The sequence below is a fragment of the Felis catus genome, chromosome D4 (assembly GCF_018350175.1).
Source record: "Felis catus isolate Fca126 chromosome D4, F.catus_Fca126_mat1.0, whole genome shotgun sequence".
Classification (NCBI taxonomy): Eukaryota; Metazoa; Chordata; class Mammalia; order Carnivora; family Felidae; genus Felis; species Felis catus.
The window spans coordinates 89,999,615-90,025,741 of record NC_058380.1 but is presented as its reverse complement, the minus strand read 5'-3'; the positions used below and the strand labels follow the sequence as shown (position 1 = coordinate 90,025,741).

The following is a 26,127-nucleotide window of genomic DNA, read 5'->3' as shown; positions in this document are numbered from 1 at the left end:
GATTTCACCTAGGTTCACCATCCACAGACACACATTGCTGAATCATTTTGAAAATATCCGTTGTCAGTATCCCATGTGACCCTAAATACTTCAACATGTATCTGCTGCCGAAGAATTCTCATACATTACTACAATGTCATTATCACGTCCATGGATCTTAATATGATACAACAGTGGCACCTGAAGCCCTTGAGGTCTGTATGCCAAGTTGAGAACCTGCACTTTTTAAAAGCCTCCCAGGAGATTGGCACAGTGCTTTTGGAACCACTGGCCCGGATGATTTCCAGTCTGCCTTCTAGTTCCAGCTTTTTATGGGTTCATTCACCCCCATCATCTTCATTGAATGTTGCAAATACCAACAAGACTCTGGGTAAGAATGTTCACCATTCTTACGCCAACAGCAGACTTGCTCTTCAAGGCCTTACACACCAACAGTGGGTAACACCAACGCTGTATTTCCAGAGCAGACCAGGCAGATTCCCAGCTGCTCACCCAAGGCCTGGGGCAGCCAGTGGGTGGTGGCAGTGTGTGTGTGGTGTGTGATGTGATGTGTACTCATGATTTCTCCAGCCTGCTTCGCTTCCAGACTTTCACGGAAATACAGGTTGTGCGCTTTTAATCAAAACTGCTGGGCAGCTCAAGCCCCAGGAAGTCACGTGGTAGGTGCAGGGAGGGGCGGGATAGCGGAGTAGTGGAGAGAACACAGGTTTGAATCCTGCTTGGGCCACATAAGTCCCTTTGGACAAGTTACACTAAGCCCTAATTTTCTCACCCAGAGGGGGAGGCTGATAACACCCAATAAAGATAATCCTACAATCCCCACACAGTGTTGTTATCGGATTCAGTGAAAAACTAGTTGCCAATATGGTTATGTTTACTGTTCAATAAGTCTATAAAAGTTTGAGTGCTATATATACTGGCCTGGACTCAAAAGCTTTACTTTGAATCATAGGCCAAGTTTCTTCAGGACGCAGTTGAAACGGGAGGATTGGACTACATCTGCAAGGCTGCTTCTAGCTTCATCTGAACTTAACCCAGCAGCCTCTGCCCACCTCTGACCTGGACTTCCACCACTCTCCCCTGTATTCACTCCACTCCAGCCGCCCTGGCCGTCTTCCAGTTCCTCCAGCGATCAGGTGCAGGGCCTTTGTCCTTGCTTCCAGCCTGGGACCATCTTCCATCTAGAGTTGTGCTGGGCTTTTTAGTCTACAGCTCAACTCAAATGTTACTCCGCAAAGAGCTTTCCTTCCCTTCCCTCTAAAGTAGCACTCACTGCCCGCCCCCCCACCCCGTCACTCTCCAGCACAGTACCCTGTTTTCTCTCCTGCAGAATAATCTGAAACTATCTTGGCTGATCTGCTTCTTAATGTCTTCCCCAGACTTGAGGTCTCACCACGTTGTCCACTCCGGGACTAGAACCGAGCTCGGCGCAAACTTGACTGTGTGGAACGCACGCGCGAGCTGGGAAGCCAGCTCCGGCCTTCTGTCCCCTCCCTGGAGTTTCAGGTCGCGCTTTACCCCACCCCCACTCCACCCCCTCCGACCCGAGGAACTAAACCCGCGCTCAACTACGCCTGCGTCAAGTCCCTGCGGCGGGCGTGTTGCCACGGCAGCGCGACGCCGAGGCGGGGCCGGAAGCGACGCACGGCCACTTCCGCTTCCGCAAGAACGGCGCTTCCGGATCGGGAGAAAGGTGGCGGCGCCGTGGGAGGTAGGTTGAGGGCGCTTCTTGGTCGTTCCGGGTTCTTTCGATGCGCCTGTCGAGGTCGAGCGGCGGGTGGTGGTGCCTTCGCCTCGCTGAGGCCGCTTTTGGCTGAGGTCTCCGGGGGCGGTTTGCGCCGCGGCCGCCCCAGGCCGGCCCCCGGGAGCGGAGGCCCGGGTCCCGGGCGGGAGAGGATCGGGAGTCGGACACGGGGCCGGGGCCTCCCTCCTCAGCCCCGGAGAGCCCGCCGCAGAGCAGGGAGAGCAGGGGATCTGTCGCACCCCGCAAGAGCGAGAGAGCCCGAGACCAGGCTTGGGCACGTCCCGGCGGGGCGGGAAGCGGTGTGTTCCGAATCGGTGGGCGTAGTTGCTTGCTCGGTTGCTTGTCGGGCACGGTGGAACCTTTGGGAGCCGGACGGACGAGACCCCAGCCCTCGGGAGGCCGAGCGTGTCGCCGCGCCGCGAATACAGGAGGGCAACTGCAAAGCGGGAGACGGGACCCAGTCTAGCTGTTAGAGAGGCCTTCTTGAGGAGCTGACTTTCGGACGTGGCCCAGTTAACGCGGAGAAAGGTCCCTCGGAAGAAGGAGCATCACCGGCAGAAGTTGCTTTTGGAAAGTCCTGGAGAATGAAAAAGAACGTGTGTATTCCGGGAACCGAAAGGAGCAGGGTGTCTGAAACCCAGGGAGAAATGATAGGTGGAGAGGTAGACATGGACCAGACTAGATCATGAAGGGCCTGGTAGGTGTGTAAGGATTTGGGACTTGGTCTTAAGAATAACAGGGCAACCAAAAAAGTCTTGGTGGGGGAGTAAGTATGCAGTTAGTATGTTGTGCTGAGTTCCAGAGACCAGAGGGAGAAGCTTAGGAGGTGTTTCAAAGAAAGAAAGTGAAGGAGGTTGGGAGAGAGGAAGGAAAAAGAATATTTAAAGGAATTATCTGCTCACCTGTTCACCGTTCTCGCGAAGTCCTGAAAGATGGGCCAGGAAAGCGTGTATTGAATGTAGTGGCTTGGAGGTCCTAGGCACCCTTCCTGGAGCAGTCTCAGGGCAGGAGGGGGGGGGGGCAGCTACGAAGGAGTGGTTTTGGAAGTGGATACAAGGTGAGGAAATGGAGAGAGAATTTTCTGTCTGAAGTTGTGCTGTGAAGAGGAGCAAGGAGAACAGCTGGGTGGGGCTTCAAGGTCAGAAGATGGTTGGTTTTCGTGGGTTTGTTTTGTTTTGTTTTGTTGTAAGTTAGGAGAGGCTAAAGATTGTTGGAGGGTCGCCAGAAGGGACCCACTGCAGAGGGAGGGGCTGAAGATACAGGAGAGGGGTAGGGTCCCTAACTTCTCATGGGTGGTGAGGACACTTTGAGAATTGTGTGGCCAGAAGAAGAGTATGGAAGAACACATCGGTTTATACCCATAAGCCAGATTCCCCAGCCCCAGGATCTCCCCTTCAACAGAGGCACTTAAGAGCTTTCATTAAGACCTTTCTCCCTGATGTCACCCAAAGATGCGTGGAAACTTTTTTTTTTTTTTTTTTTACGTTTTTAGCAGAGGAGACTAACATTAAATGATTAGTGAAATAATTGTTTAGTCTTTAAACTACATTTGGGCTAAGTGCTACCGAGGAGACGTATGGTTTGCTAGGAAAGTATATTTGGAATGGACCAAGCCCACGGGGGTCAGGGAGCGCTGTCTTTTTCTCCTCTTCCTCCTCCTTTGTAAGTACTTACACATGTACATCCTTCAGTTGCTTGTTTTTGAACACAAATGAAAGCAATCTGTACCTTTGTTCTCCTTCTTGCTTTTTAAGTGAAAAAGCAAGCAGCATTCAAATAAGTAAATAAAAATACAACAAACACCCCCGTCGTCGTTACCCCAGTTAAGAAATAAAAGATGACAGGTACAAGAGAAACTGGCTCCGTTCTTGTCCCTGATCTCTGAATTTGCCAATTAGAATTTGCCAGTTACTACTACGTATCCATGCAGAAAAGACAGATACAATTGATTTGTGGGTTTTAAACTTAAGAGGCAAAGTATCATCATGTATGTCTCTTCTTAACCAGGGAGAGTTTTTTTGAAGAAGTGATATTCGAGCCAAGCTCTGAAGGATGAAAGGAGGCAGGAGGCAGGGAGGGTAGGAAGGCAGCAGAGGGCATTCCAGAAAGAGGGTATGGTATGTTATAAGACCCGTGAGCTAAGGAAAGGATTATGGCATGTTCGGGGAACCCAAAAAAGACATGTGTGGCTGGAGCATGGAGTTAGAAAAGAGAGGTAAAAGATGGGACGGGGTGGGGGGGGCAAGGGCCTGATCATGCTGGGCACTTTGTTCTCTGTTAACTGTTCTTTACCGTATCCTAAGGGCAGTGGGACCAGACCGTAAATTACAGTGAGCCCCCTGTGCATTTAGAATAATTTAAAATTGACAGCCATGATTCCAGTCTCGTCATTTGTCGTATAATTTCATTTTTCTGTGATTTTTTTTCTCCTGAGGCCAATGTTTAAGATGCTTTGCAAAAATAAACCATTGTTGTCAAGTTTCCCTACAGGAACAGAATGGAAGGAGGACCGAGCAGATTGGAAATTCACACCCCAGTATTTGACAAGAAAAAGAAAAAATACTCTGTATATAAGGAAGGACACCTAAGGAGTTCCCATGAAAGTTTCAGAGACACTCCTCTGACAAGCGAACAGCGTCACATAACCAAGAGTAAAAAAAAGAGAAAGGATTTCCAGCATTTTCATTCTTCCCCTTTGCAAAAATCAGAAATTTGCGAGGAGACTGAAAAGACCACTTCTATACCCAAAAAGAATAAAAAGAGAAGACAGAAGGCTTTGGGGGTAGATGAGGAAACAGGCGTGGTGTACGTCCTGGTGGATAAAGAAAATATCAAGGACACGCCGAAGAATTTTAGGAGCGACGTCGATGTCGTGTACGTGGACACGAGCAAGGAACAAAAGCCAACACAAGAGCCTGACGCAGACGAACCACAGTCCGTTCCTAAGTCACATGCAAATGAGTCCGAAGAACCGCATCATAAAGTCAGGGAGAAAAAGAGTAAAAAACATCGGAAGAAAGCGGCATTGGGCGATGCTGTGCAGGAAAGCCCGCGTGCGAGCCTGCCCCTGCCCGAGGTGGAACCACCCCAGCCAGAAGCCCCCTTTCCGTGGGCCCAGAGGGCGAAATTGCCCAGCTGCCAATACCCGCAGGTAAAAAAAAGTCTAAGAAAAAAAAGAGAAAAATTTCACACAACCAGGAATCTGAGGCAGTGCCCGAGCCTGAGGGTCTGGAGAACGTGCACTCCGAAGGATGTCGAGGGGTCAGTGGTGTAAAGAAAAAGTCTAAGAAACGGAAGCGAAGCTCTGCTGAAAGCCCCGTAGCGCCTGGTGGGGAGTTTTCAGCGCTCGCTGCCAGCTTGGAGGACGCGCACTTTGATTCACTGCAGGGAAATGGCACCTTGATTGAAGAAAGGGAGGAGCCCAGGCCACGGGAGGAGAAAACCCAGGCCTGTATGGAAGAGGTGCAGAGGTAACGGGGGAATGTTGTGTCTTTCGATGTGTGTCTTCTGTGTGAGTTCTGCCTGTGACCTCTTTATCTAGCATGTTCGTGGCAAGCTCCGACATCCCTCCTTGCTTTCACACTGTCCTGGTCTGAAGTGAGGGTCACTTTAAGCACTTGAAAGCCACCGGGGCAAGCGACGCGTTCACGTGAGTCCGTCCGATCTTGTCCGTAGGTTGGAACCTACAAACGAAGAAGAAGGCCGTCTGGAAGTGGCCACAGGTTCCGAAACGAGATACTTATCCGAAGAGTCGAGAGATTTGGGCGACTCGGATGTGGATTTGGACTCGGCCGTGAAGCAGCTCCAGGAGTTCATCCCCGACATCAAGGAAAGGGCCGCCACCACCATCAAGAGGATGTACCGGGATGACTTAGGGCGGTTTAAGGAATTCAAGGCACAGGGTGAGCTGGTGGGACTTGAATAGCTGCTGGGCTTTCCTGTCTGCGTGAGGAGCCCCTGACGCCGTTTGGTGAACGATGCAAGTTGTCTAGATTCACCGGGAGCACCTTCTGGCTGCTTCCTGCCTCACCTCCTGCCGGAATTGTCCGAGCCACGAGATCAGCCAAACGAAGGGGTCTGGGTCTCCTCCGCCCAACTTCTGGTAGGGGAGACCCGTCCCCATCCTGATCTCACTCACTGTGTTGCAAGAACCTCCCAGAAAAGTTACGGACTTGAGGAGCAAACTGCAAAGCTGAGGCTGTGTGCTCTGAACGAGCGGTATTCACCGGGCTGTGAGGGACCCAGTACACTGGTCCCTGGGAACAGTAAAAGCAGAGCCTTAGCCCCGTTAATCATGTTGAAGAGGTTTGTTTTAAGAAAACAAACCAAGGAGGGAAAATGTGTTTAGAGCAGCATCTGTGGAATGCTCCCATTCTTTTTTGTATGTTTTACGTCAAAATTTTTAGGCGTATGTATTTTTTAAAAGATATTCTTGAAATAAGTCTAAGAAGGGAAAAACCATGCCATACATAAGACCATCAGTACATAATGAAACTTGGTTGCTTTGAGTTACAAAGAAGAATAGAATGTGCAGTTAAATGACCTTATTACTCCCCCCATCCCCCATATATTTGCCTAGAGAATATATGTGAATATTTGTATCGGCCAATTTCACTGTACTTGCCTTTGGCCGGGGTGTGTGTGTGGCAGAAGAGATTAAGAGGGGACTTCTTAAAAATTTTTGTGTTTTTTTTTTAAATGTCAATATTTTTTTTTCAACGTTTATTTATTTTTGGGACAGAGAGAGACAGAGCATGAACGGGGGAGGGGCAGAGAGAGAGGGAGACACAGAATCAGAAACAGGCTCCAGGCTCTGAGCCATCAGCCCAGAGCCTGACGCGGGGCTCGAACTCACGGACCGCGAGATCGTGACCTGGCTGAAGTCGGACGCTTAACCGACTGCGCCACCCAGGCGCCCCAATGTCAATATTTTTTTAACATTTATTCATTTTTGAGAGGCAGAGAGAGAGTGTGAGTGGGGAAGGGGCAGAGGGGAGGGAGACACAGAATCGGAAGCAGGCTCCAGGCTCTGAGCCATCAGCACAGAGCCCGACGCGGGACTCAAACCCACGAACCGTGAGATCATGACCTGAGCCAAAGTTGCATGCTTCACCAACTGAGCCACCCAGGCTTCCCTTAAAAAAATTGTTTTTAACTTTTATTCATTTTTGAGAGGTAGAGACAAAGCGCGAGTAAGGGAGGGGCAGGGAGAGAGAGAGCGAGACACAGAATCTGAAGCAGGCTCCAGGCTCTGTCCTGACAGGCTGACGCCGGCGAGCCTGATGTTGGGCTTAAACCCACCAATCACGAGATCATGACTTGAGCCATGACCTGAGCCGAAGTCTGACGCTTAATGACTGAGCCTCCCAGGCGCCCCAAGGGAGAACTTCTTTGAAATGTTTATTTCCATACTGCTTGAACTTTTAATGAAAATATATTCCTTCTTAATAAAAAAATGACTTGTTTTCCAAAGAGATTGATGAATTGGGGAAGGTCACTCTGGAAGGGGATGACGGGGCAGACTTTGAGAGAAGAATGACTAAAATGGAAGGGAAGCTGAGGGTCACAGTGGGGAAGGGGGGAGCTAAAGTCAAGTGCACACCTAGGGCTGCTTCTCAGCAGGGCGTAGCTGACTGGGCGCTGTTGTAACTGCTGAAGACTGAGTGGTGGGTTTGCTTTTTCCTTTGTTACTGACAATGCCTACTTTTTCTCCCCACCCCAATCCTAGGTGTCGCTATTAGATTTGGCAAGTTTTCTGTAAAGGAAAATAAGCAGTTAGAGAAAAACGTGCAAGAATTTCTGTCCCTGACCGGAATTGACAATGCGGACAAGCTGCTGTACACAGACAGATACCCAGAGGAGAAATCTGTGATCACCGACTTGAAAAGAAAATACTCCTTTAGACTGCACATCGGTAAGCGTACAGCCGTTTTCTTTGTGACCGTCGCCAGCCTTCCAGCCTTAGCCGGGTGAGGCACGGTAGGTGTTCGCACGGCGCCCGGCCGATCGGTATTTCCGTATTCGCATCGCCAGCCTGCACTCTTGGGGGTTTGGAATGCGTTCACGTCTCCCAAGCGTAGTGCTTTTCCGAATCTCGTAGAAAGTAACACAGTCAACTTGTAGCTTTCCTGCTGGGCAAGAAGTGTGGCTCTGGTTTCTGATCCCCTGCTCTAATACATGCTGACTTCCGTATGCTGCACACAGCACACCCGGATCTCCTGAGCTTCCCCGAGTACAGCCTTACGTGTGCTTTGTCACTGGAACCCTCTTCCAGTGGGTGTACTTGGAAACTGAGACAAAGCCATGAAGCAGCATGGGATTGGACAGAAAGGAAATCTGTGAATTCGTTAATAAATTTATTTCTTTCTTATTATTAATGCCTATTTATTTTTGAGAAAGACAGAGCATGAGCCGGGGAGGGGCAGAGAGAGAGGGAGGCACAGAATCCGAAGCAGGCTCCGGGCTCCGACCTGTCAGCACGGAGCCCGACCTGGGGCTCAAACTCACGGACCGTGAGATCGTGACCTGAGCCAAGGTCGGGTGCTCAACCGACCGAGCCACTCAGGCGCTCCCCCTCCCGCGCAAAATCCATGAATTGAAAGAGGATGATTTCTTAGGTGTTCTCCGGAGTGTGCAGGGGCAACCAGAGTAGTGAGCCCCTGTCGGGGGGCTGTTTGGTGCTTAGAGTGAGGAAATGAGTAAAGCCTGCTCGTTCAAGAAGCCCTCTTGTTCATCTTAGGGAAAACTGTGGGCACACGTCCTGCACGTTAGCATTCTTTCCCCTTAACTCAAATTTTGTTAACATTACTTTGGTTTATAAAGAACTTTTCCCTCGAACGTGGTAGGTAGACTGGAAGCTGGAGCCTCGACATCCTAAGCCCGTCGTTTGCAGAGCTCTGCAAGGAAACTGGTGATCGTGGGTGCCTGCTCCTCGAGCCAGCTCTCTGCAGGATGTGTGAAATCCCGGCCTCGACGTGGGGTCCGGGGTCGTGGGGTGGAGAGGGGCCTGTGCCGGGTTCCTCTTACAACTGTGACTCCATTTCAGGCCAGGCCCTGTGTGCCACACTGACCACTTGCCTTTCTTCTGACTTTAGGGAAGGGCATTGCCCGGCCCTGGAAACTCGTTTACTATCGAGCAAAGAAGATGTTTGATGTCAACAACTACAAGGGCAGGTAAGAAGCCTTAGCAGCTTGAGACACAGCATTTCTCTGGTGCTTGCTGATCGTATAAATCAGAACGTCCACAACAGATTAGAGGTGGTAAAAAAAAAAAATCATGAGGACCTTTGTGTGTGAAACGGGCCTGCATATCTGCAGTCAGGTGAATGTCTTCAAGGCCCATTTCAGTTTCTACCTCTTTAGTCAAAGTTTGTGATCTTCCCCTTTCTATTTATTTTTTATGTATTTTTTTGAGAGAGAGAGAGAGAGACAGAGCATGAGCGGGGGAGGGGCAGAGAGAGAGGGAGACACAGAATCTGAAGCAGGCTCCAGGCTCTGAGCTGTCCGCGCAGAGCCCGACGCGGGGCTCGAACCCACGAACCGCGAGATCACGACCTGAGCCGAAGCCGGACGCTTAACCGACTGAGCCACCCAGGCGCGCCAGTCTTCCCCTTTCTAAATCCCTGGCTTTTCGTTCGTACTTCCTCTAGCACTCAGCGTGCCGCGCCCCCCTTAATGTTACGAGGTTTTCTTTGCTCTCTGCTGATGTGCAAGCTCCCTGTGTACCCAAATGTTCCTTCTCAATGCGACGTTCCCTCCAGCGCTCAGCCCGCTTTTGGGGGTTTCCAGTGAGCGTGTGAAGGCAGGGTAAACGCCAGCCAGAGGTCCCGTGCGAGCGGCTCGGCAGTGACACTGCTTGGTGGTCACTGTCTCCTCCCTCCCTCCCCAAGTAAAACACCCAACTACGTTTTGTTCCCAACGATCCAGACGAAACCAACGTGGATCGGGTGTCGGCTGTGGGTAAGCGCTCTGCTCCAGGATGGAGGGAGAGGCAGGAAAGCGTCGGGCCCCTCGCTCTGAGGGCCCAGACAACAACCTCGTGGACTTGACCTCACTCTGGGAGGCACGTTTAGTAAATGTGGCAGGGTCGTTTGGGTTCCAGGTAGCTGCACGATTTGAAAGCTGGACCTACGTATTATGCGATCCCCAAACACCGATACGCCCTTGGTTTCTTTTTTTTAAATTCTGACCAAAAGCAGTAAACCGGAAACAGAGGAAAAGGTTGCTCACAGACTAAAGCCCACGCTCCCCTCTTCCCTAAGCCCCGGGGCTGGACGTCTGTGGACAGAACTTGAAGGAAATTCACTAAAAATGACATTTTCAGCGGGACGTGAAAGAAAGCTTTGGGTAAATGAATGGTGGCAGCTGAGGTGACAGTTTTCTATCTGTGACATAAGCGTGGGAATGAAAGTTTTAGCAGAATACAAAGTCTGTAATTCTAATAAGAAAGTTCATTCATTCGTTTGCACCACTTGGTTTGTGTGTGGTAACAATTTGCCCTTAGAATGTTGGCTTTTTTCTTAAAGTTTATTTATTTATTTTGAGAAAGAGAGGGCACGCGTGTGCACGTGAATGGGGGAGAGGCAGAGAGAGAATCCCAAAAATACAGTTTGGGGGGCACCTGGGTGGCTCAGTCTGCCAAGTGTTGGACTTCAGCTCAGTTCATGATCTCAAGGTTAGCGAGTCCGAGCCCCGCGTTGGACTCTTTGCTTTCAGCACAGAGCCTGCTTCGAATCTTTGGTCTCCCTTTCTCCGAAAGAATGCTGTTCACAGGCATACTTGAGCACTCCCTCCCGCCCTCTCTCCCTCTCAATTTCTCTCTCCCTCCCTCCATCTCTCTCTCTCTCTCTTTCTTTCTCTCTCTCTCAAAAATAAATATTAAAAAAAGAAAGGGCACCTGAATTGCTCAGTCGGTTAAGGGTTGGACTTTGGCTCAGGTCATGATCTCGCGGTTCGTGGGTTCAAGCTCCGCATCAGGCTCTGTGCTAACAGCTCGAGCCTGGAACCTGCTTTGGATTCTATGTCTTCCTCTCTGCCCTTGCCCCTCTGACACTCGCTCCGTCTCTCTCTCTCTCTCTCTCTCTCTCAAATAAATATTAAAAATTAAAAACAATACGGTTCTTAATCTCACACTTGATCAGAACTGTAGCACGTTTTCCCTTCCTCCCAGGTACAGCAAAGGAGACATGGAGAAGTTAAAGATCTACCACTCCCTGCATGGAAATGACTGGAAGAAGATTGGCGGGATGGTGGCTCGAAGTAGCCTCTCTGTTGCCCTGAAGTTCTCCCAGATCAGCAGCCGTAAGTGAACCGTGCGTGCTGCCCCACCCCGCGAGCAGATGAACCCCCGCGGCCCCAGCACGGCATCCTGGCAGGCCTGCCTTGTGGGGGGGCCGTGACGGTTGACTGCTGAAGCCGTTCTCCCAGCTGTCTCATTTCATTTCTCACCCGCGATTGTGAAACCATGCCGCCTTTATTCACACGACCGATTTCTTATAATTTTTCAAACGTTTTTTATTTATTCTTGAGAGAGAAAGAGCGAGACACAGAATCCAAAGCAGGCTCCAGGCTCTGAGCTGTCAGCACAGAGCCTGACGCGGGGCTCGAACCCACGAGCCACAAGATCACGACCTGAGCCGAAGTCGGACGCTCAACCGACTGAGCCGCCCAGGCGCCCCTCACGTGACCAATTTCTGCCACGCCTGGGTTCAGTAGCTTTCAGCTCTACCCGCCAGCTTGACTGAGACCCTGGGAGGCTGGCGGGTAGGAGAGCCAGGGCGGAGGAGGTCCCCTCCCGCAGAGGACAGGGGAGACTGCTGGGAGGGCAGTGACGCAATTCAGTCGGCCTGTTAGGGACTTCTCCCAAACCTCCTGTCTCTTTTTCTCCTCTATCAGAAAAACTTTGTTGGTTATAGTCTTTACATTACAAAATCCCCAGTTGCTTTAAGGAGACAGCCCTCGGATGCCGTTACAGTGAGCACGGGGGCTGGCATCTGTGGCCCCGGGGTGACTGGGAGCCATGTCTTTCGTGCCAACACATCCAGCCGTGGCACCATGCAGAGTCTCAGTGTGGCCAATTCTTCTGGGGATTTGGTGCGAGTGTGTGAAATCTAGATACCTTTTTTTTCCCCCCCTGAACTGTTTTGATTTTTAAATACCCAAATTGTTGAGAAAAAGTAACGTCACTCTGTGGGCCAAACCAAAGATATTTGTAGGCTGGTGGTTTGAGGCCTCTTCCTTAGCCTGACCGTGACCATCTAGACCAGGAAGATGGACCACGGACGGTTCGATGCCTTCCGCAGATGAAGGCTTCAGGTTCAGACGCCTTTATCATTGTGATCACTGGAGCTCAGTTTCACGCATTCACTTACTTGGTTCCCATTAAATGTTTGAGAACCTCACAGAGTCACACAGGAGACGTTACTCAGAAACAAGAAAAACAACTTTTTTGAATTTAAAAAACACACATTGCTTTAAGAAAAGACAGTTCTGTTCTGATATTGGTTCTTAAACAGAATCGTTGGGAGGCGCTGGGGTGGCTCAGTCAACTGAGCATCAATCTGATACCGGATCAGGTCATGATCCCAAGGTTGCGGGGTCGAGCCCCGCTTGGGATTCTCATTCTCTCCCTCTCCCTCTCCCTCACCCTCACGCTCCCCCTCCCCCTCCCCCTTCTCCTCTCCCCTGCTTGTGAGCTCTCTTTCTCTAAAGTAAAAGATAACAATAAAGAATCTTTGGCCACTGTAGTGGTTACACTGTAATTTGCACATAGCTGTGCTTATGGTGTTATGTTTGTGTAATTGAGATGTTGCCCACTCTCTTCTGAAAAGTCCTGATTTATCTTCTTTTTTTTTTTTTTAAGGCTTTAGAGTGCCTTTGGGTTCACAGTAAAATCAGAAGGTACACAGAAGTCCCATCTGTCCCCTGCCCCCACACATGCACGGCCTCGCCCATCATCCGCATCCCCCACCCGAGTGGTGCCATTGTTGCAGCCCGTGGACCCTCACCGACACATCATAATCCCCCAGGGTCCGTAGTTGATATTAGGGCATACCCTTGGTGGCGTACGTGCTGTGGGTGTGGACAGATGTGTAATGACACGTATCCGTCGTCATCGGTTTGTTTTTGATGTTGTGTGTGAAGACAGACGAGAAACCGTAAGATTGTCCTTTTGTGTCTGTAGCGAGAAACCACGGTGCTTGGAGTAAGACGGAAACCCAGAAGCTAATCAAGGCTGTGGAAGAAGTGATTCTAAAGAAAATGTCTCCCCACGAGTTACAGGAGATGGGTTCTAAGCTCCAAGAGAACCCCGACGGCCGCCTGTCTATTGTCAGGGAAAGTCTCTACAAGGGCATTTCTTGGGTAGAAGTAGAAGCCAAAGTAGAAACCAGAAATTGGATGCAGTGTAAAAGTAAGTGGTAAGTTTTAAGGCTTCTTAAGTGAATTTCAACAAGATACCCCCTCCCTCCTTCCCTCCCTCCCTCCGTCCCGCTTTCTCACAGACACCACACACGTCAGCAAAGTGGGTGGATGGGTGAAGTCACGAAGAAGGTCCACGTAACCGCTGTGCGGAAAGCCTTACGTGTCAAGAACGATCGTCACCAGTCATCCGTCCCGGCCACTTCAGTATCCATATCTGATCTGAGTTGGCGCTTAACTAACCTCGATTCCTTGCGTGACTTCCTCGTAAAGGAACGTGAGCCTTTGTAATACTGAATATTGACTTGCGGTTCCTTCACTCTCCCCTGCTGAGTCTTTAGGAAAACCAAATAGTTCTCTCTTTGCAGCATGAGGGGAAAAAAATACGAATCTCCCCTTTGGGAGGGAAATCACAAGCACGGTGATGAGCAGGAGTTAGCCCTTTTCACAAACCTGTCAAGTTCAGCGGCTCCTCTCCTCACCAGAGCGAGGCAGCCGGGTTCATCATGCCACTTTAGACACGCTCATCACATAGCATTTTCAGTCCTGACCTCGCTGCACCTTCTTTGCCTGATGTGGCTTTTCCGGGCCCTGGAGAGACTGAGCTGGGTGGTCAGCTGCTCCGGGACTCCTTGGAGCGGTGGGCCTGCAACTCACGGCCCACACACCTCACGCGCAAAGGGAGTGTGGTCATCATCAGGTCAAGTAAGAGTGAGTTCAGACTGGAGCGCCTGGGTGGCTCGGTCGGTTGAGTGTCCAACTTCGGCTCAAGTCATGATCTTGCAGTTCGTGAGTTCGAGCCCTGCCTCGGGCCCTGTGCTGACGGCTCAGAGCCTGGAGCCTGCTTCCGATTCTGTGTGTGTGTGTGTCTCTCTCTCTGTCCCTCTGCTGCTCACACTCTGTCTCTCTCTGTCTCAAAGATAAATAAAACATTAAAAAAATTTTTGAAAATTACCATGAAAAAAGTTTTTTTTAAAAAAAGAGTGAGTTCGGAGTAGGCATGTTTTCTACTAAGAGCAGATTCCTAGATTATGCCATTTGTTGTTCCGTCCTTCAGAATTCTGTCCTAGAGTTCTCTGTTTATTTTCGTAGAAGACTACACTCAGGGGCATAAACTCCAAAGAACAGATAATGATTGGGGGACAAAACATTTGATATGGAGGAACCAGAGCCCTTACTGCCCCTGTATTTTAGACTAAAAAAAGGAGTGTTTCGTAAGCCTCCGTTGGAGGACGATAGATCAGTGTTTAGAAAGGGAAATACCACAGGGCAGCCATGCTTCAGGATCAGAAGAATTAGGATAACATGTAGGGTTGCCTGTTTAAGAGAAAAACAGGAAACTTGAAACTAGAACGAAGATTTCCTTCATGTAGCGTTGACAGGACCTCAGATGCTGCATTTCAAAGGAACACGGCTGGCCAGTGAGAACAACAGCGTCACTCATCTGTGGATTGTGTATCCCCTTTATCCAGAACGGAACAGCTAGCGATCTGTCAGATTGTGACACATTGTACTATTTGAGATGAGTACTTAAACAATAATTTTTAGCTGGGTTGCTGCTCTCTTTGTTTTTTTTTTAAATGTTTATTTTTGAGAGAGAGAATCCCAGGCAGGCTCCGAATCGTCAGTGTAGGGCTCGAACCGTGAGATCAGGACCTGAACCAGAATCAAGAGTCAGATGCCCCGGGTTGTCCCTCTCTTTAGGAGCTCCGGTCACCCTTCCCTTCAGCCATTAGCTTTGGGCCTTAGGGGAGCCACCACATCATTTATGACTTGACTGAATCTTTCTTACGTCCCTCCGTTTTATAAGCAATCTTGAGTTTGCAGTTTCCTTTAGCACCTGCTGATGGGCCGATCCTCTGTGCTCCTCCCGTTTGTAACTTCATTTTATGGAAGTTTCAGAGCACACAGAAATTCAGAACTCCCGTATCCCTCATCCAGCTTCACTAACCACCAACTTTCTGCCACTCTCTTTATCATTTCCCAGTTGAAAAGAATAATAATAAGCATATTCGTGAAGGTGGCCAACGTTAGTGATGAGCTACACAACTCACAGCGTGGTTCTCCGTAAGGGTGACGTCGTGGAGGAAAGTGCGGGAAATTGCAGTGGAAACTTTAGCCCGGGAGGTGCACTATATTTTTTCTTCTTTGCATGCAGGACGGAAATTCTAACCAAGAGGATGACGAATGGTCGGGATGTGTACCGCGGAGTGAATGCCCTGCGGGCCAAAATCAACCTGATCGAAAGGTACAGCCAGAGGAGGTGATGCTGGGTAACTCTCTCTGACCCGACAGTAGGTGTCCAGCAGCAGAAATCTGCAGTGAGATTGCTAGGGTTCAAACCCGTCTTCCCCCACTGCCTGCGTGTATGACCTTAGGAACTTTTTTGTGTACGTTTTTAATTTTTTTTTAACGTATATTTATTTATGAGAGACTGCGAGAGACAGAGCCTGAGCAGGGGAGGGGCAGAGAGAGAGGGAGACACAGAATCCGAAGCAGGCTCCAGGTTCTGAGTTGTCGGCACAGAGCCCGACGCGGGGCTCAAACTCAGTGAACCGTGAGATCATGACCTGAGCCGAGGTCGGACGCTCAACCCACCGAGCCACCCAGGCGCCCCGAGCTTGCCACATTTGGGAGTCCGTGAACATGTCCATTGTGCTGACTTGCGCTTGAAAACTCAATGTTTATTTTTTCTCCCAGGTTGTATGAAATAAACGTGGAAGATGCTAACGAAATAGACTGGGAAGATCTTGCTAGTACCATAGGGTAAGACCATTTGGTTAATGTTAAGCTAATTAAAAGATAAGAGATGACGTAGTTAGGGACCGTCTATGAGTTTTGGAAGCACCGGGCTGAAATCCACGCTGCAGGCGGGATTCGTGTGTTGATGGTACTGTGCACGTGGGGACTGGGAACCTCAGCTCTGGGTGCCGTGGGCCAGCTGCGCCCTCCCTCCCCGCCACCCCTCGCCGAACACCCCGGGGAAGGGTGAACGAAATGTGTGCGGAGTCTCTTAAGAGCCTCACGGAGCTAACGTGTTAAACGATTAGAGCAGAGATCCCACAAACCCTTTGCCCCAAATCATAGATTCTTAACAGTTTTTCCACGTTTGCTCTGTCGTCCGCCCACCCTTTCCCGTTCCCACTCCCTCTTCCAAGGGAATAAAGTAGTTTCGTTAAGCGCTTGAGGATTAGTGGTGGGCCCCGTGCCCTAAACGAGAACATTATTACGTGATCACGGCGCACCTACCACGCCCAGGAAATTGGACGCCGATACGGTGCTGTGCTCCAAAGCACAGTTCACATTCAGTTTCCCCCACTAATAACGTGCCGGTAACGTCCTTTATAGCATTTCCCCCCGATTTAGGATCCAGTTCAGATTTACACGGTGCATTTAACCATGCGTCTCCTCAGTGTCTTTCCATCAGTAAAGCTCTTCTGCCTTTGGCTTTGAGGGCATTAAAAATGGGGGCGAGGACGGGCTGGTTGTTTGTAGAATGCCTCACAGTGGGAGGTTCTCTGCTGCCTCCTTGGGATGAGGCTTTGTGTTGGGGGCAGGAGCGTGCCGTAGGTGACCCTGCGTCTTTATCATCACATCATCTTGATGCTTTGGCTCTGGGGGCATTTGCCAGGTTTCCCCCTCCCCGTATAAAAGTACCTGTTTTTCTCTTGGGGATAAAAAGGGGCCGTGGGAGGTATTTTGAGACCATGTAAAGATCCTGTTCCTCTTTAAGCTTCCCTAAGTAGTTTCGGTGGGGTGTTCATTTGCATCTTTCACCTGCGGGGTGAGGGTGAACTTTCCTATGTTTATTTTTGGTTTTTTTAATATTCGTATTCATTTTAGAGAGAGAGTGCACACGAGGCAGGGAGGGGCAGAGAGAGAGGGAGACCCAGAATCCGAAGCAGGCTCCGGGCCCCGAGCCGTCAGCACAGAGCCCGACGCGGGGCTCGAACCCACGAGCCGTGAGATCATGACCCGAGCCGAGGTCGGACGCTGAACCGACTGAGCCACCCGGGCGCCCCCAGACTTCCCTGTGTTCGTAAGCTGCCTCCATCTGCCTCTGCTGTGAGCTTTTGTTACCTATCACCCAGACAGCGCGAATCCCTTCTTGCTACTGAAGACAGAGGCCACCACTCCCGATGCCTGAATTTATTGCTTGCTGAGCAAGGGAGCCAGCCTGCAAAGCACAGTCCCTGTATGAGAGCAGGTCATCGAGAGCTAGGGGTCTGGGAATCGGTCTCTCAGAAGTGGGGGTGTTAGGGGTTGAGTGGCCTGTAGTTTTAGAAGGGTGGACGGTGAGGCGGGGCTGCCACCTGGCTGGCTGTCAAAAGGGTGACGCTGTCCTTGATCCACGAGGAAGGGCTGAAGCTGGTTCTGGTGGTTATTTGCACCTTGGGATTATAGACAACGAACAATCAGTTTGTTTTTTTTAAGCTGGGGAATGGCAAGTTTGTCCTGACAGACCCTGTTAGGAGTCACAGACACGCTCATGGTTCCAAACCCTTCCCTCCCAGCGCACCGGCAGGGTGGGCCACTCACTGCTCCACGTGACGGGTCCCTGAGAGGTGAGGGTGTCGGGTCTCCCAGAGGGGACCCGGCCCGGCACCCACCAGCTACCATCTTGAGAAGCGCTCGTGACCGCAAAGCCCTCCCTTTGTAGTAGCAGATGGGTTTTTGAAAAATTTGACTTGGCCAATAAATTTTTGCGTATCGTGTGATGTCACCGTCCCCTCACATCACGATTTCCTTAGATTAAAATGGACATTTAGTGGTTTTAAGTGAAATTACATATTTGAAAAATGGATTGTCCCGCTTAAGATTAATAAATCTCAAAGCCATAAAGTAGAGACTGTGGCATCTAGCCAGAGCTGTTTGAAATAGTACATTCTTTAAGTTTTAATTAAAACAGCAAAAAAGAAGTCTAAACGTTCGGTCTCTCCAGGGTCTTAAAGCCTCCTCGTGAATTATTGAGGCAGGACGTAAAGAAAGCATGTCCGCCTAGTGAGAGGTACTGCCTACTTCGTTTGAAAGCATCCAGATCCTTTATCGTGACTCCTAAGCCTGGGGTTGGCGTGCGGAACATCCTGCAGGGCGCCCGGCACTGCAGGAGGAGGGCGGGCGTGGGGGCCTTAGAACTTGGACTTCGTGGTCAGACTGACCTGGCGTTGAGTCCTGGTATTCAGTTTTTAGCCGTCTTTGGACATGTCGTTCCCTAACTTGTTCTGAGCCTCGGTTTCCTCATCCACAAAATGGTTTGATAGGACCCTAGGGAGGACCAAGGAGGTCGTGCATGGTGGACGTGTGTAGCCCGGTGCCTATCAACACCGATCATTTCAGCTACTAGATTAGCTTCCGGCTGAAACAAGTAGGTCATGCTTTTGTTGTCTAAGAAAAAGTCCAGGAAAGTAAAGTTAGTGATTTCCACTTTATTTATTTTTTTAATTTATTTTGAGAGAGAGAAAGAGAACGTGCGGGCACTGGACGTGGAACCTGCCCAGGATTCTCTCGGGGCACCTGAGTGGCTCAGTCGGTTAAGCGTCAGACTTTGACTCAGGTCATGATCTCATGGTTCGTGAGTTCGAGCCCCGCGTCGGGCTCTGTGCTGAGAGCTCTTCTTCAGAGTCTGCTTCGGATTCTGTCTCCGTCTCTCTGCCCCTTCCCCGCTCGTGCGCTCTCTCTCTCTCTCTGTCTCTCTCTCTCTCTCTCTCTCTCTGTCTCTCAAATGAATAAACATTAAAAGTTGTTTTAAATAAAAAAGATTCTCTCTCCCTCTGCTCCCCTCCCCTGCTCGTGTGTGCATGCACAGTCTAAAGAATAAGGAAATAAAGAATGATTAAGATTTTGTCCGACTTACTGTAAATTGAAATACATTTGACTCACCAAAACATCATAAGCGTCTGCGGTTTTTTTTTGTTTTTAAGTTCTGCAAAATGAAAAGCAGGGGACATCTACTTTTGGATTGTGACAGACATGTATTTATCTTAGGTGTAGTGGTTAAGAGAGTGGGGTTTGGAGTCAGACCACCCAGTTGAAGTCCCAGCTCTACCCCCTTATTAGCTGTAAGATCTTGGGCAGCTTCCCTGTGCCTCAGTTTCCCCACCTCCAGAATGAGGCACAAGACGCTCATAGAGTGGTCGTGCCGGTGGTTTGTCCTTAGATGGGAAGATCTTAGGTCAGGGCCAAGTACGAGGTCAGCATCCGCTTACGTTAGTTGGTGTTACGCTTGGTTCCTGACCAGTGATTTAAATTCTCGTAAGTTAAGCAGGATCCATCTCGTGCTATTGACTTTCTTCCTTTTGTGTGTGTTCTTTTTAACCACGTGAACGACAGCTACCTCACGTGTGTCGTGTTTTTATCGCACATCTATGGGCACGATCGTTTCGCATTCAGGATTAAGAAAGTTACTTAACGCCTGCAGATTCTCCCGACTCAGTGTGCTTCGTACGCAGTAGTGAAGTGACCAGTTTTTAAACTGATGCTATCTTTTTTTTGTCTTTGCCTTTCTAAAGTGATGTCCCGCCGTCCTACGTTCAAACTAAGTTTTATAAGCTGAAAGCTACCTGTGTTCCCTTTTGGCAGAAGAAGACTTTTCCAGGTCAGTATTTCCAGTACTGTATTCGAATTGTTAAGAGGCCATCAAGTGATGGCACGTGCTGATAATGTGACCCCAGGCACGTGACTTCTGGGAACCTCGGCTTCTTCGGCTGTAAAATGGTATAAAGATTGTCAAATCCTAACCCCCACCTGACAGCACCTTCAAAAGTACCAGATGAGATAATAGATGAATTGTGGTCACCAGGGTGCTTGGTGCTTAGTGAGCACTCGGGAACCTTGAGTGCTTCTGGGTCACCGTCATGTGCTCACATGCACACGTGAGGCATGCTTGCGTGCGCACATCATGTGGCACGCTCACACACAGTTCCAGAAAAAGCGTACGATGCCCGGTTCCTTCTTTGCAGCCATTCGTGGGCGGTTTAGGTATTCCCAAACTCAGGTGGTCAGAGTCCTGTGGGGAACTGGTGGAAAACGTACAGACCGGGGCCTCATCCCATACACACCGAATCCTAACCTCGGGGCTGGGTCTGGAGGCTAGGGTTTTCTCGAACAAGCACGCAGGAGAGCCTCCAGTGGTCTGCCTGGCACCCGCGTTCGGGAGCCACTGGTTGGGGTGACGCTCTGCCACGGGGCGTACGATGAGCTACTTGTTGCATTCAGCAGACATCGCAGCCCGGGTTTGAGTCCTGGCTTCGTTGGCCCCCGCCAGCTCCGCGACTTTGGCCAAGATTCCTAATGTCTTCGTGCCTTGGTGTCCTCCTTTGAGGAACGGGCCACCTCGTAGGATTTTGAGGGTGAACCTGGTTGGGGGAACCTTAGTAAGCCAGTTAGAACAGGACCACGCTCGCCGTAGTAACAGCAGCAGCCCGCTACCCGCATCCGTGCCCTCTGCCCTTTGACCTTGGGAAGGAGGCTTTGTACGCATAATTTCAATATTACATTTCTTTCCTTTAGAGATCATAGACTACCTTTACGAAACCAGTCTGCCTCTGCTTAAGGAAAAGTTAGAGAAGATGATGGAGAAAAAAGGTGCTGAAATCCAGACTCCCGCGGCACCCAGGCAGGTGTTCCTACTCCGAGACATCTTTTATTGTGACGACACCAGTGAGGAAGAAGACGGGGAGGAGAAGAATTAAGGGGAGGACACTGTGCCTTGGGCACCCCTCCAGGTGTCGTTGGATTTCTTTGCAATGGGGCGGAGAACCTGTTTCCAGGACTGATGTTTAGGAGAGAGAGAAGGAGCCATGGCCACAGGAAGGGGATGACGATACCTTGCGTGGCGGAGCATTCCATGGTGATTCGCACACTCACGCTCTAGTGCATTTGAGCGTGCAGGGAAAGAGGCGCGTAAGAGTTGACTTAATGCTTCCGTGCCGTTGGACATAATCACAACGAACGGTTTTCATAAAACCACAGTATCCCCGGTCCCTCTCGCGGCAGAGGGTGTGGAGTCACGGCCCATGAACAGTTCGTGGTAAGGATTTCAATGTACACGCTCGGCCTAAAGGGGAACGCTACCAGTTTTCGTCAACGTGCCTGCCGGCTTGCCTTCTGTCTTCCCAGTTGTTACTCTGTGTGCTCAGTGTGCGTGAGTATCAGGTGTGTGTTAACAGGGAGTTGTGGACCCGCTGGGCTCCCAGACTGGCTTCACTTCGCATGTCCCTGCCTTCGTGGGCGGGCCTCTTCCTGAGTGAGTTAAGTGCTCAAGGGTATGTATTGTGCATACAAGCTGCGTTCTCAAAGCCACTGAATTCACCTGGTGTCCAACTGGAAAGAAACCAAAACCCCAAACCCAGCAGACTCTTCCACTGCTTCCGGAAAATCCGGTTCTGTGAGATTTTTGGAGGGCTGCTGTGTGGGTCTGAGGCACAGCTCACACCCTGCAGGGTTTCAAGGATAGTTTTGAGTGTTGGGCCATTCTGTCCGCCAGGAAAGCAAAACCATTACAGAGAGTTGGAACAGAGGATTCAACCTAGGGATTTAGGTTACAGCGTTGTTAAGCAGGATCGAAGACGCGAACGGGAAGGCTGGATTCCCGAGCAACGAGTGACTGAGGGGAGGCGGTTGTGGCCCTGCTAACGTGCCCTGTCCCCGTGCTGCCTGGGTTGTCTCCTGCTGCTGCCCTGGCGGGACCCTGTGTCTCCTCAGAACAGAGCAGCTGCTGCCTCGCTCCTGCCTTCCATCGTCTCCCTCTCCTCCAGCCCCTCGGCAGAACCCTGCTGGCCCGGGGAGTGGGGTTCCAGGCTTCTAGCCGCACCCGTACTGGGGAGGACGTAAGATGAGGGTGAACAGCGTCCCATGCAGCGACGTCGCCATCTACGCCAAGACAGAACTGCACTGTCTCCTGAGCATTCTCTCCAATGTTATGACTCTAGCATCGCGACGTGTGCTGTTGGTTAATTCATCCGTGAAGCCAGACCTTTGCCCAAAGCTACCCTACCTGGAGAAGGAAGAATACAGACACAAGTCTGGGAGTCTGGTCACCACTGTATCCCCGGCACCTGTCCCACTATGGTGCAAGTAAGGAACACTCCGTAAATGCTCAGCAAACAAATGACTGTTTCCTTTGGGCAAGCGTTTTACCTTTACTCCTACCTGGCAGACACACCGTCTCCATGCTGACGGGAACACAAGTTCCTTTCAGAGGACGGTCGGGTAAAAGACATCAGAGCCTTAAGAATGTACACAAACTAAGATCCGGCAATTCACTTCTAGAATGAAAAGGACTGGTGCATGAGAAGGGCACCTTTATGATTTGAAATGGAAAACCATGTAAATGTTCCTTAATGGGAATTTGTTACTGTATATTCCTAGAATGGGATGGTATCCGATAATTAAAAACGAACATGATAGAGTGGATTAACATAAAAAGAGGTAAACAAAATGAACCAAAGTATTTCAGAAGAGTAAATATTTTCAATTTTGTAAAAGTAAAAAAAAAAAAAAAAGGCGGGGGGGGCGTGGATTGTGTATATGTAGATGCATTAAAACGTATGGGAGAAGTTAAGCCCCAAATTTTGGGAGAGGTTCTCTCGGGGCGGTGGGATGGTGAATTTACAGGCTGGAACTCTCGATTTGCAAGTGCCGGGAGCTGGACCCAGATAGATGTAAGGAATCCGGGAGCTCTCAAGACCGAAAGGCCAGAGGAACCACTCGTCTTAAGTAAGGACTGGTCCAGCTACTCGGAGTCACCAGAGATGGGGTTTCTTGCGGATTCCCTGCTCTCCCCCCACCATCGCCCACTTCTCTTCAGTCCACACCCAGCAGCCCCTTCACCTCCCACCTGTGTCAGCAGACCTGCTCCCTGTCCGGAGGAAGGAAAACAGCCTCTTCCCCTTGCTTTTAAGTCCTAGGCTTTGTTCCCAGTGCCCAAGTGAAAGTTTGTGCCCAACTCTGAAGTGTCCCTGGAGTCAAGGAGATAGGACGGTCTTCAGCCAACGTGAACACCCACCCCACCCCTGGAGCTGGGATTTAGCTCAGGATGCCTCTAGCAGCTGAGAGCGGAAATACCCCAGTGGGAAAAATCAGGGTCCCGTTAGCAGAAGAGGTAAGTGGACTCTGAGGAAGCAACCCACAAACGGGTGTTGACAGTGACTAATTGCCTGTGCTATGAATTTCACAATAGACCTGGGTGCTTTCTGTAGAGGTTCTATTTTTATAACTTTTTCTCACCGATAACCTCCGTGCCTGTCCCTTCAAAAAAAAGGATGCACCATATAACGTTAGCCTTTGCCAAACACGGCTTTTACGCACGCGAGTCCAGGAGGGATACGGAAGAAGGAGGAGGGCAGGGTAGACCGGACACGTGTCAAATGCAGACCCGGGAGAAGAGAAGACCGTGAGGGGAGCCGTGAGTGTGATTCGGGGTGTGCCCGCTCTGCGGAGGCCCCTGGCGGATGGCACGAGGACAGCGGGCGGAAGAGAGATGCCCGGCGGGCAGCCCCCGCAGGGGTGAGGCCCAGAGCCTGGAAACAGCCCCCGTTTAGAGGCAGAAAAGAGCCAAAGGGGAAACTGCGTGTCGGGTCTGTACTTGGGAGGACGCAGAGGAGGAAGAGTGGACCCGGAGAGAGGGGAGAAGACCCCGCCCCTGTCCCACGGGAGACCAGAGCAGGGAACAAATACAGTTGTTTGGAACACTCTCGCCTGTGCAGTATTGGAGCACCTGTCCCAGTTCTGGGCATCCCGCTTCTCGGTAGGCACGCTTTTCGGCGGTTTGTCTTCACGTGTAGACGCCATTCCCCAGCAGAGAGGAGGGGAAGGTGAACGTCCTAGACAGACCCAGGCCTGGATTCCCCTCAACGCTGCTTTCAGTTACTCTCAGCCGGCGAGGCCCCGCTAGGAGCTAACGGTGCAGGCCCAGGCCTGGGTTCCCGCCGGCCGCACGACCTAGCGCTGGCCGAGCACCGGTTCCAGGCCATTTCCTGAAATACACGCCGCGGTCCTAATTCCCAGCTCACCCAGCAAGACGCCAGCCCATGAGTTGGCTCCCAGCGCGCGCCAGCGGTCCCAGGGTCCGTTTCTACTGCCCCTTCACTCTTCGTCCTCTCCCTCGGGGGCCCTTCCCTGTCCAGGACCCCGGACCTCGGCGAGCCCTTCCATCTGCCCTCCCTGCACCTAAGAGCCGAATATTTCCAGAAGAAAACCACACGGTCGGGCTGGTTGGTTTCACTTTAATGGTTGTCAACCGCAGACAGAGCATCACCAGAGGATCCGACTTTGAGTCTCTGTTACGTTTGCTGTGCCTTCCCCACGTCAGCTGTTACACCTTCAACCCTCCTACGCCCCTCTTCTGGCCTTTTCATGATTCACTGAGCAAATGGAAGGCGGCAGACATCAGCTTCCCTGCACCAACCAGGCAAACCTACCTCTGTCTGCACCAAATTCCTCCTGCCGGAAGCTGCGCCCTGCACCTGAGGCCTGCGGCCTGTCCCTTACCCTGTCTCAGAAATTCTGTTCATTTGCTCATCCCGCTCCTGAATTCTGGAGCTCTGGACTGTCATCCCCATAGATACGCGCCCACACTGCCCATCTTTAAATATGTATGTAATAGGCGTGTATTTATACAAGTTTGGAATCAGGACTTTCTGCCGTGTTCCTCCCACTGCACCCAGCGTCTAAAGTTCGGGTTCCTCGGGGCTGTTGTGGGCTCTCTTCAGGTTCTCAGTGCCTTGAAATAACATCTACATGCTTATGGCCCCCAGCTATGTGGTTACGGGTCAGATTCTCCCCCGAACTCCAGGCTAAAAAACACATCTGGCCGGGTCGCCTAGCTGGCTGGGTGGGCAGAGCGTGCGACTCTTGATCTCGGGGTCGTGAGTTTGAGCCCCGTGTTGGGGGTAGAGATTACTTAATAAATAAAGGTTTTTAAAAAAGAAAAAAAAAACGTATCTGCCTGCTTGTGGTCTCCCTTCAGGTGTCTCCCATCTCAAGCTTGGCGTGTTACAATTTTCCAGTCGCCCACGCTCACCTCAAAGTGTGTCACCGGCCCCAGGCTGACTCATTTCTGCCAGTGGTATCGCTGTTCACGGAGTTCAAATCGGAAACCTCGGAACCGTCCGCCCTTGCTGCCATACCTACGTGCAGTCCATTAGCAAACCCCATCAATTCTGCCTCCAGTCAGTCTGGAATCTCTCCACCCCCACCACCATCGACCACCGTCTCAGACATTATCCTCTCCAAACTACACGTCTCTCCCTTCTTCCACTCCGGGCCCCTCTCCAGCCTCCTCCCACAGCTGCCAATTGGTCCTATCACCCCACCCTGTTCTAAAACCCTCGTCGCGGTTTCCCACCACACTGCGGGTAATGGTCAAGTTGAGTCACAGTGTCTGCAAAGGTGTGAGTCTCGACGCTAAGATCAACATGTCCTCAGGGCTACACTCCTTTCTAGAGGCTCTAGGAGAATCGGCTTCCTGCTCGTTTGGCTTTTTTGGAACAATTCAGGTCCTTGTGGTTACAGAACTGGTTTCTTGCTGGATGTAAACGCAGTGTGATTCCCAGCTCCTAGAGGCTACTGCGTGCCTCGGCTTGGGATTCCCGTCCTCTGTCCTCCGGGCCAGCAAAGAGGCCGAATCCTCACGGAGTATCCCTTTGACCCCCCCCCCACTTCTGCCTCAGTCCTTAGCTTATAAACCCCTAACTAGATTGGGCCTACTGGATGATCTCTCTTCTTTAAGATGGTGTCGCGACTGGCGCAACAAACACCGAGATCAGGGTCCTGAGGGTAGGGGAATGTGAGAAAGAAGAGAAGCCAGTTTGGGAACAGGAGGGTCCCCTGGGCTGATGGCCCCAGTGACGGCTTTATTGTTGCTGTACACAATCTTTTATATCAGGACTCTTATGGATCAGGTCATTCTAAGAATAAACAGGTTTCACATGATTGCTGCCAGCCAAAATATTTAGTTCTGTGTG

General features: G+C 50.8%; 2 protein-coding genes across 2 annotated transcripts; both read left to right on the top strand.

Moving 5' to 3' along the window:
• The first annotated feature begins 1,619 nt into the window (after positions 1–1,619).
• LOC123381787 (transcription termination factor 1-like) lies at positions 1,620–5,440 on the top strand. Its single transcript, XM_045043856.1, is given in 3 exon segments — positions 1,620–1,711; positions 4,224–4,842; positions 4,845–5,440. Coding segments are annotated over 2 exon segments (975 nt in total). The 5' UTR covers positions 1,620–1,711; positions 4,224–4,241; the 3' UTR covers positions 5,219–5,440.
• TTF1 (transcription termination factor 1) lies at positions 5,418–22,576 on the top strand. The gene is made up of 9 exons (XM_045043857.1): positions 5,418–5,646; positions 7,473–7,658; positions 8,839–8,917; positions 10,914–11,044; positions 12,927–13,161; positions 15,321–15,410; positions 15,863–15,928; positions 19,672–19,757; positions 20,672–22,576. Exons 1-9 carry the CDS (start codon positions 5,601–5,603, stop codon positions 20,851–20,853), a joined length of 1,101 nt encoding a protein of 366 aa, XP_044899792.1. The 5' UTR covers positions 5,418–5,600; the 3' UTR covers positions 20,854–22,576.
• Positions 22,577–26,127: the final 3,551 nt, after the last annotated feature.